This window comes from Ptychodera flava, assembly GCF_041260155.1.
Source record: "Ptychodera flava strain L36383 chromosome 23 unlocalized genomic scaffold, AS_Pfla_20210202 Scaffold_24__1_contigs__length_23054250_pilon, whole genome shotgun sequence".
Lineage (NCBI taxonomy): Eukaryota > Metazoa > Hemichordata > Enteropneusta > Ptychoderidae > Ptychodera > Ptychodera flava.
Genome location: NW_027248278.1, coordinates 22065357 through 22076992, shown reverse-complemented (window position 1 = coordinate 22076992; position 11636 = coordinate 22065357). Strand labels below are relative to the sequence as shown.

At 38.6% G+C, this 11636-nt stretch overlaps 1 protein-coding gene across 1 annotated transcript; it reads left to right on the top strand.

Moving 5' to 3' along the window:
- Positions 1 to 752: 752 nt before the first annotated feature.
- On the top strand, positions 753 to 11026 carry LOC139124460 (serine-rich adhesin for platelets-like). Its single transcript, XM_070690600.1, has 4 exons — positions 753 to 936; positions 2048 to 2103; positions 4493 to 4616; positions 6172 to 11026. Exon 4 carries the CDS (start codon positions 6301 to 6303, stop codon positions 8257 to 8259), a length of 1959 nt encoding a protein of 652 aa, XP_070546701.1. The 5' UTR covers positions 753 to 936; positions 2048 to 2103; positions 4493 to 4616; positions 6172 to 6300; the 3' UTR covers positions 8260 to 11026.
- Positions 11027 to 11636: the final 610 nt, after the last annotated feature.

Genomic DNA, 11636 nt, shown 5'->3' with positions numbered 1-11636 from the left:
AGGGTGCCATGATGGTCGTTATGGAAGCGACTGTTCGTATTACTGTTCATGTCAAAATGGAGGAACTTGTAACAAAATAGACGGGTCGTGTCAATGCCCTCCTTCACACTACGGTGCAGTCTGCGCATTTCCCTGTCCGTGTAAAAATGGCGGTACGTGTAACCACGACGAAGGAGTGTTCCAGTCTTGTACGTGCAAAGACGGTTACTATGGTAACATCTGTGAAAACAAGTGTTCGTGTCCCGATGGTATTGTTTGTGATCCCGTCTCTGGATGTCAGTGCGAACATGGAACTTGGGGTGAGAACTGTAGTGAAATTTGTAATTGCCCAACTAATAGGGTCTGTGACATTGCTGACGGCTCATGTAAATGTCAACCTGGTTTCTATGGAGATAAATGTCAAAATCGATGTAATTGTTTCAACGGAGGGGAATGTAGTAAGGCAAATTCGAACGTTTGTAACTGTCCGTCTACCTGGCGAGGACTAGACTGTACAGACTGTAATATTTAAATCCGTACAAAACTCGATGGCAAGAGACATGAATTTTGTGAAGATAAGTGTCTACACTGTTACAACGGAAATGATTGTACGCCTCAGGACAAAACATGCAACTGTACACCTGGTTGGCAAGGCGATCAATGTGATCAGCCCTGTGAGACTGGTTACTATGGATACAACTGCTCTAAGAAATGTAATTGCGAAAGTTTTGAACGTTGTAATCATGTGACAGGAGAATGTTCATGTCACCCAGGCTACTTTGGACCATCATGTAACCAAACATGTCGTAAGAATTGCTTGGAATGCAAAAAGGACACTGGTGACTGTATATTGTGTGTGACAGGACGGATAGGGATAAACTGTGGGCCGCAACTGCCTCAAACTATTAGCTCAACAAATTGTACAGATGCGAATGAAACGTGTATCTGTACAGAAAGGTAAGCCATTACCAATCAGTTAACATCGACAAAGATTGGGTTCACAAACGACGCAGATAAGCTTACATGCATGAAAACACAGATTATGAAAGCTATGACCGAAGTTATCAAGGTTCGTAATTGTGACCATTGTGGTCGACAATGAGGTCAATTTAAATTTTTACTTCATGGTAAAGTACAATGAATGGGTTATCTAAAACTTTTTTCTTGAAAAAGGAATAATATAAAAAAATATTATTATCGTGTACATGTTACACAGACATTGCGATTTCACACCTATGGCATCCAAAGGTTGGTCATTGGCATTGCAGGCAAAAAAGTTATAGGTTGTAATAATGTTAAGGTTTCACAACACCTCAAAATTAGTGCCAAGGTCGAGTAAGTCAAGTACTGAATATTTTTACAGTAATACAGGTTATTTAGAAATTTTTAGTTTTGAAACACTCATGTAACAGAGCATCATATAGAAACTTGAAGGAATAATGGCAAATATCGAGTCAAGGAACCACTGGTGACAGTAATTTCTAGTTTATGTTTTTATTCTTTGTCGAAATTCATAAGTTTGTGAATTTTATGCTAATTTGCTGCCTTTGATGAAATAGGTTTCTTCTCGGGAAGTGCGTGCCCTATCGTGTGGAGACTTGATTACTTCATTTAAATACATATATTTATCACGTCATCATTAAGTTAACAAATATAACATTATGAATTTGATTACATTAACATCGATTTTGTGCCTAAAATGTCCCAGTCAGACTGCCAGTCAGACTGCCTCACATTTGTATGCATCTTTTGTAAAAGTTAGATACAAACGGACGATCCCGTTATAACCCCCAATCATTTGCATATGTACACCGTACACTTTATTCTGAAAGACATTTGGTTTCATATGCACATGACTGACAGACAGACATGCGGATGGACAGGCGGATGAAGAAGAGGAAGGGGCAGAGGGGGCAGAGAGGGAGGAAGACAGGCATGATTGAATTGTGTTAAAATAGCAGCATATTCTCATTTACGTATACGGCTTTTCATTTGCTGACAATAAACAACGCATGATAACATTCAGTAATAATTAATAATAATTAATTGTAATTATATATATTCACAGCTGTTTAGAAATTTGTCGTAATGGATCTTGCGTCCAGACTAAAGCACATAAAACAGGTAAGGAATGAGTATTATGCTGAATTTTCCTTTCATGGTACATTGTTATCTTAAAAAGAAAATCGAGGTTGCAATTATCAATATGGGACTAGGCCGCTAATTATTCAGAAAATTCAAAACTTTTGCTAGAACGTTCACAAGGTAAGTATAAACAATGAGGTCTACGTAAAAGTTGATTTTTTCAGGTAGAAACCGCCTTGGGAGACAGATGTTGTAAAATCTTAACATTTTTGATCTACCACTTCTGCTGCTTATTTTGAAGCATGTGGAGCAAGTGAGGTTTACCGGCGTATATATCGAATATAAATGTTTCCGCTAGACATAAGACAGGGGTTGCGGCCATTTTGAATTTCAGGTGTCAGTAAATGTTCTGTTATTTGTTTCTCTATTACCAAATTTTGCACAATAATTCTTGATTTTTATTTTTGATTTCGAAAAGGAACTTCCTTACAGGAACTTTCAGCAAAATTTTAAAATCGAGGCGTGTACCACCTCAAGAAAAAATTTCCTAAAATAAGCCAATGAAACTAATGTGAAACTAATTTATGAGAATATGATCTTTTAAAGTGGCACTCCCACTTGGTAAATTTTTAAAGCACATTTTTTAATGCCAACGGTCGATATTTGACGTGGCGACTGCGCGCGGATCACAAGATATCGATAAAAACATGTCCTCAAAAAAGTAAAAGTTTGAATTCCGGTGGCCCACCTAAATTCAGCTTCCGAACATCGAACGTTCGGCACTGGGGCCATTGTCAACTAAGCTATGGAGTACGAGTCTACGCTTACGCTGCTGTACGCCACAGTACCACTTGCCTCGGTGATCGGTTATGCCCCGTGGGAGAAAGCTGAGTCTTACTAACTCGGAGAAAAAACGGAAAACAAAGTTTGATTCCATCAGAATTCGCATAGGTGACTAGCATAGTTACGTGCGGTTGATACATAGCGGCCGCCGAGTGGTATGCATAGACGCATACCGCGCGCGCGGCGTACTGTGTGGCAGACGACAAAATGTAGTCATCTGAGGGGGCTAATATTTGACACGTAAAAACTGATTTTTATGTGGTATTGGTTAAAAATATAGTACAACTGATTAAGAATAATGAAAACGACAAAAAGTAAGGAGAAGTTTTACAAAACTTCCCTTAGGTAATGGCATAATGCTGTATATAAAGTCTTTGCAGTGGTAAGTAAATTAATTGCATCGTTCGAACTTATTGTAGACTCCGTACAATATCGTCAATCAGCACAACAACAGACCTTCAGCGGATTTCGGGTCAAAATCAGAAACGATCGTAAAACTTCGGGATGTGAAAAATACGCTCAGGAAATGACATATTTTTATCGATATCTCGCGATCCGCGCGCAGTCGCCACGTCAAATATCGACCGTTGGCATGAAAAAAGGTGTTTTAAAAGAGTGCCTGTTTAATTTTTCAAATTTATCAAAAGTGTTTGGTGTCGGAAAGCTGAAAGATGTAGTATTACAAATTACTCATAACAACAGAAATGAATTTGCAAAAACGAAATGTAAATGAGCTTAAATTTGCTGATCAAACTAACATTACTATATGTCCTATTCTCCAAAATTAGTTCCAATCGTGTTAATCCGCTTCTCACATAAACGAAACAGGGAAACCTTTATTATTCAAAAGGTTTCTAGACCATAAATAAAGCATATCAGGAAGAGCACAGAAAATATGTTTAGGGTTTGAATATCTGTCCCGAGGGTCATTCCAACTTTAGGTTATAACAACACAAAAAGGAAAGTTTAAATTTTTTCTGCAGATTTTACTTATTGAAATGCAAGCCACTCTTGTACCAATCACGAATAACATAAAGGTTGACACAGGGTTTGGCAAACAAAACAGGCAATTTCCTCAGTATACCGAAGTTCACGATTCAAAACGGTTTCCATTCTCTATTCCGATATTCACCAAAAATCTAAAACCCCAGCATCCTTCATGGCTCAAATTGGTACCATAAAAATTGTAAATCAGTCAAATATATTGTTTTCCTTTTATGTGTTCCCTAAGTTGCAGTCTGTTGGGACTTCTAGGATTCATTTTCCGAGTTCTTAAAAAAAGGCAAGATTACTTTGCTTTATGGGAATCAAAATGTGTCTATGTAAGCAGTAGACCAGTAAATAATTGCAAGGATTGAGATGTACGAAACTTTGCATTTGGGTGTTTAAATATGAGAATAAGACTGAAATATCGAAATTTTCCCTCAGAGTAATTGCTCTTCTGGTGTTAATTATCACCATATCCACAAAGTTCGATGTGCAGAGGTTTATGCAATATGAATATTATTCTATGTGTCATTTAACATAACTGCATTTAACTCCACTTCACAGTTTTAATATTAACAGGTACATATCCTTTCTTTAGAAAACGATGCAGGCAAGGATATATTTACGACAGTTCTAGTGCTGACGTGTTTTTCCGTATTCTTGGTTGTCATTCTGTGTGCATGGATATACACTCGACGTCAAACGGAAAAACAGAAAACTAGGTAAGCAATTTTAATCATTGTGTTTAATTATGACATCACGCTAACCATTTTTCTGTCGTATATAATCCCAAACATATCTTGAAGCGATATCTTTACAAAATCATAAGTTTGAATACGTTATATATACAACTTCACAAGCTTTACAAAGATTTTACATGAGAATGAGCAAACGAGCACAGGAAATCAGCACGCCACGTGTTATTCTACTTGCTGTTCATTTAATATGTGATGGCGGGTTATCTTCTAATATGATATTACTAACTTGATAATACAGGAGTTTACAATATTCAGTTTTCAAAATCATACTTTTAAGTAATGTTTCCCTACTTCTTATGTTGTATGTGTAAATTTTAACTACATAACCACTACGAAATCTACAGGGTCATGTCATTTGGTTTGGTATCTAGGCCTACATAGAGAGAAATAGTTCCTTATTGCTGACGTTACGTAGTAAACAACACAAATGCGTTACACCTGAACTGATCATTTTACTTTGCCAAACAAAACTGCGAATACCATCATTATATAGAAGGAGCCATCCTGGGGGTATATTAGAAATAACTAGCTGTTTTCTTTGATGCTTACATTGTATACATTCCTTTCTATGTTAATTCTTTACTTGCAATCAAAGTGAGATCGACGACGAGGAAAACCCCTGAAAGTGGGGATACAATATAGACATACAGCTCACCAAGCCTGAAAGACCTATGATGACGTCATGATGATATCAGGAACATCAATCAGCAATCAATCAACCGACAAAGCTTATATAGCGCCAAAATTCAAAGATAGTGTTTTGCTCTGTAACGCTCAATGGCTAAACTACACTGTGTGCGTTGGAGAACATGTGCGTGTTCAGTTTTCTTTTGAAAGTTTGCAAGTTTTTGGATTCTTTGTTGTCAAGTGGCAGTGCGTTTTCTCTGTAAGAGCAGCGTATGAAATGCTCGGCCACTATAGGATATGGTTTTGTATGTTGTACATGTTAAACGTTTCTTGATGGATTAACGGAGTGAATAAGTTGGAATCAAGGCTGGATAGGTCACTGATGTACGCGGGAGTTTGGTTGTGAATAGCCTTGAAGGTTAAGAGCAAAATTTTGTTGTTAATCCTGAGACAAACTGCTAACAAGTCGAGATTGGCGAGAACTGAGGTGATCAGCGCAAATTTCCTGGTGTGTGGGATTATTCTAGATGCAGCATTTTGAGCCTCTTTGTAGCAGGCCTATTGGGAGTAGGCACGTCACACAGGGGTTCTTCAAAATCTCTTTAGCTTCTGAATGTTACTGTCATTCTCCTTACCGAGTTGACACCACCGTCAGAGACATATTAGTTTGGTATCACATATTATTGTACTTTATTTTCATGTATTTCGTATTTTTCATCAGCACATAGGCTGTCCGTAACGAAGAGTGCAAACGTGGGTCTACAGCGAATTATTACGTTGAATCCGAAACGCCGGAAAATCTGGTGACACCATCGTCAGAGACATATTAGTTTGGTATCACATATTATTGTACTTTATTTTCATGTATTTCGTATTTTTCATCAGCACACAGGCTGTCCGTGACGAAGAGTGCAAACGTGAGTCTACAGCGAATTATTACGTTGAATCCGAAACGCCGGAAAATCTGGATCCCAGTCTGTCACAAAACACCAAGTGGGCAGAGGAAGATACTGTGTGGGATATGAACGAAGGCCATTCTCAGGCGTTTCCAAAACACGGAAAGAAACACAAGTATGCCGCTGTCAACAACCGTACTTCCAGTGAATCATCTGGAACTTCTTGTAGCCTTGAAGAGGTGTCACTGGAGTCTAGTAGCTTGTTGGGGAGAAACTCGACAACAGGAAGTGACGTCAACCAAACAGAACTCCCTCCAAATGACGACGTTACATACACTGTTATAGGTTCTGAAATTGGATCCATTGCAGCCGGTGAAGAAGCACTTTACGACAAGATTGACAGATCCGGAAGACGATATAGAGAGGAACAGCCAGCCAATAACGAATATGTCACAGCGGCAAGTCTGTTTATCGATTCTGAATTATCGGGAAACGATAATGGTAGCTTACCATGCACCAGCCAGGAAACAGATACAGCCACTGCGGAAAACTCGAATGAACTTCGTCCTCCAGTAGCACCCAAGCCACGGAAGCGACGAATGAACACCGTTCAAAACAAACCTACTAACAAGAAATCTTCAACTCGTCGTGACTACGAAGAGGTGCCGGATGAGACTTGCAGCCTGCTCGAAGGAAACCCCACCACAGGAAATGACGTCGGCCAGGTAGATCATTCTACAGATGAGGACACTACATCCTCTCCTACTGATCCTGAAACTAATCTCGCAGCAGCCGAAGAAGAAACATTTTATGATAAGGTCGATAGATACGGAAAGCAGTACAGAGGAGAACGGCCCGCGGATAACGAATACGCCACAGCGGGAAATCATCACATCGACTCTCAAATGTCTGGAAATGAAAATGATAGTTTAGCATCGCACAAACAGCCATCACAGAAGGCTACTGTGTCCGAGGTGAACAAAATCCGTGTTTCTGCGCCACCCAAGCCGCCAAGGCAATACAAGTACGCCGTTGTCAACAAACCTACTTCCAAGCAACCTTCCGTAAACCGTCATAACTATGAAGATGTGCCCGATGAGACGAGTAGCCTGCTTGAGAGAAAACCCATCGCAGGAAATGACGTCAGTCCGGAGGATCTTTATGCAAGCGAGGACTGTGCATCCGGTGCAACGGATCCTGATCACGTGAACGCCGAGGGGACAATGCGAATCAAACAAGAAAGATCTAGCAAGAAGAAGAAACCAACTTTGCATCACAAATATGAAATACTGGAGAACCCAGACGACGTCGACGACCTTGTGAAAGTATCACCGGAACCATGCGAAATACCTACGTACGCCACTGTCAACAAATGTTCTTCGAAGCAATCGTCTGCAAAACCTCATAACTATGCAGACGTGCTTGGGGAGATGCGCAGCCTGCTAAAAAGAAAGCAATCCACAGAAAATGACGTCAGCCCAACAGAACGTTCGAGCAATGAAGATATAACAAGTGATGAAACCGGCCCTGACAACAGGAGCTCAGAACCCGATGTTGAGGCATCTTACAGCAAAGTTGACAGATCGAGAAGGCTGTACAGAGCGGGACGGCCTGTAATCCACAAATATGAGGACCTTTTGTCCGTAAAACACGACGATGATACTTTTGCCACTGAGAACGAAAGCCCATCTACGTATGAAGAGTGTTTAGCCGACAATACCACAAAACAAGATGGCGGATCGCACTATTCGGAAGTTGATTTAATCGACGGCAGGAATAGTACACAACGGTACCTAGACGTCGACAGAACTGGAAAAAAATACCGACAAAAGGATGGTGAAAAACGAAGCAAATACGACAATTTGACCCACCATGACGACGTGACTGCATACAACGACTTAGATTTGAATAAAATAAAGAAGAGAAGCAAGCCGAAAACGATGCCAAGCGAGGAGCAATATAACGTTCTTGGCGAAAACCAGGCCACAAGTCCGAAATATGACAAGCTAGGTTTCTTCAGCTTTAGAAAAAAACGCGGGACATCAGAGAAAAAAGTGATCGCACGTGGGTACAGTGATGTATAGTGCCTCAACAGAACGAAACAATATAGGATATATAAATATTCGTTGCTGAACAGAAGGCGCGATTTATCTGTTTCCTTGAGCGTCATTGCTGCTTGATACTATAAAACAGCTGGTTCATTTTTTCGAAGCCGACTACTATCTATCGATCTCTGTTTTCAAGTACAAATGTTTTGAATGACTTTGAAAGTCAGTGGCTCTACTTCTAGTGTCCTATTGTCATATTTTGCAGTGACTTAACAATTATGTTTGTTATACAAAGCTTGAAACAGGTAACAGCAAACGCATGTAGTATTTTCTAGTGCGTGAGTAAGAACACTGCATTTAAATGCCATACAAGTACACGGACAGAATAGCGTTAGGTCCTATGATTCTACGCATGCTCAAGACAATATAATTAGTGCAACTTTCTGTTTAGAACTAAGATTTCTGCGATGGAGATACAAGTTTACTATTCCCTAGGATTTCCTCAACAGGAAACAAGGAAGTGGGCTTCTTCCGTCCGTCTGGAATCATTGCCAAAGCAGAGCAATTAAATTCAATTCAAATATAGAATAAGGATAAAGTGATATTCAGTATGCACGGGCGTCCCCTTGTTTGTAGGATGCAGTTCGCTGTACCTGTCTAACGTCAATTTTGTTATTGTATAACAAATTATGTCGTGTCCATAGCCTTTTCAGACATGCTTCTGTTTTGCGAAACAATCTAGTGCGGTTGCCATGTAGCCAGCAAATGTTTCATATGTTTTGTCGTTTCTTAGACTAGAAAAACATGTCTTAAATTGTTTTGTTCAAGTCATATGAATAGCAATCAATCGTACTCCCAGTTTGCAGAGTTCCCTGGCAGCCATTTGGTCATGATCTTTTCTGTCAAGAGCCATTACAACATCCCGGCAATCTGTTCTAAGTCGCTGTAATGTAAAGAATGCTGCATTTGCATGTAAATTTGTGTCATAATACGATCTGGTATGGCTGTCCGATCTCCATCTTTTAAGGAATTATTCAAGTTCAAATCCATTCAATAGGTACAAAGTTTGCACAAGAATACTTTACTACAATGTACCATGCCATATGGGTATATCGTTTTTGCTTTTGTATATGATCCTTCATAGCTTCAATTTTGCACAATTGTTGTGTTTTACGGTACACATGTGCTGTTCGTTTTGTTTTGTGATCTCTGTATGAATATAATTTATCGAGTTGCATGTCTGTTTCAAAGTACAATGTACTACAATGCCATCACTTGGTATGTACCATTTTACGCAAAATGATCGAATATATTTTGAATAGACATAACTAATTTCTTAAAATGCTTTGAAAAAATTTAGCACGGGCGCAATTATTATGGTAATACGACTCTGTCAGTATTGGGGTACGATAAAATATGGCCGTTGGTAGACATACCGTTTAATTTTTTTTCGGTCACAGATGCCGTATGACTTATTTACCAAAACTATGCACAAAGATAATAAAGATGCATGATGACACAGACATGTACGTTCCTACTGACACCTGCAATGTCTGCAACTTCAGTTTGTTCAAACTATGATGTCACAAGCAACTTGGTATTTCTAGAACCGTTATCAAACATCTCACATAATTTGGGTCAAAATATGTGGTGAGAAAATATGATCCACATTTGTTCAAACAATAGTAGGCCCTAATTAAGACGAAATTATATTACTTTGAATATTGATTATCTTATAATACAAAAAAACTTTGCATTGACCACTTGCATCAAGATATAAAGCAAAATATGAATACAAATTATCACAAACGCAAATCGACGCTATCCAGAATATACGAATCCCATTTTTCAATTTTTTCGAAATTGTTAATGTATCTTGATAACCACTAATGACTAATTGACTAATTATCGACGGTGACCGTGTCATGGACCATGACTTTGAACTTGGTCTCTTTAATTGTCTTCATCATGTCAAATATTGTTGATTTATGCCTATAAATTAAGTAACAATCACAAGTGTCAATTTATGACATAGATTTAAAAATTCAGATCTACACTAATCTGGTATTTACGTAATTCAATGTAACTAATATCTGTAATGGTTGATTCCATGCTGGGTTTGGAATTATCAATTGCATGTCATTTGAAATGTCAATAATTTTATCGAATAGATTTCACACTACATCGAACAGAGATGCTTTTGTCGTCATTTCTCTCACACTTCCCATTTACCACGCCATATTATCAAGTATTTTCAATCTTATACTCTGTCAATAATTCATACCAAATTATAAACTTTTAGTTCTTATCATCAAATGCTTGTGACTATGTCAGGAAGTCAGTGTAAGTTTCGCTTACACATTAACTTCGTACTAGACACGATTTATACAATTTTTATTGCACAAGATTTCAAATGGGTCCCTGTGTCAAAAATAACATATTTTCGAACTTGAACCAAACACCCTGCTAGCTCAGCCGGTAGAAAATCAGTGTTTTTAACTCAGAGTCGTGAGTTCAAGTCCCACGTTTGGCAATGGTACTTTCTTAATGAATTAGTGTCCTCAGTTGTTATTTCTTGACAAAGTTCAACGAATCACACAAGTACTCTCCCCTGACAATCACAGAATTCGACAATAGAAAACAATATCTATTTTTGCATCATTAGATTAAATACATGCTATTACACAGGCCATATATTCAGAAGAATGGTTTCTGTCTAGCCATTGTCGATAAGGACGTGAGTCATGTTCCCTTTATAGATTAACAGCTTCCACTTTCACTGAATAAACAATTTCATCTGTAACGTGGTTTCCCATTGGCCATTGTATGTCTTTCTTATCACTGCCCTGCGATCGTTTGTCTGACAACATCTATTGTACAAAATATGACTCTAATATATCTTAATGAAACTGACGGTCTTATTATTCTCCTCAACAACAGTTGACGGACGAGTCATGATATCGCTCAGGATATGGACATGAAGACAAAAACTTTTGCCTGACTTGAATGGATGAGTTATCTAAAGGTGTAGCTTTATTCATATTGTCCATTGGACAACTGTTGACCAGGTAACTTTGAAAGCGTGTCTTTAATTAATTTAAAATACGTAATTGAAGTTGATGGTGTCGTATTCGGCCGAGACGAGCTATAGCAGAGAAAATTACGGATTTGTATAGAAAAAAATTGATAGGGTGTGTTACACGATCAAATTGGCTGGTCTTATTCACATTCAAGTTACATCATGAGTTTGGTCGGAGAGTTTGGCCTGAGAGTTGTTCTAAACAGTTTTACCAGCGGCCTCGTGAAACAGAAGGTTTTGGTTGACTCTCATGCACTCGAAAAATCAAACCTGCTTCAATCCTCGATGGCTAGTCAATGAGTGCATAAGATAACGCGCTACGTATTTATTTTTA

Excerpts from the sequence above, each read along its gene's own strand:
- LOC139124460 (XM_070690600.1), top strand. The coding sequence starts at position 6,301 with ATGAACGAAGGCCATTCTCAGGCGTTTCCAAAACACGGAAAGAAACAC.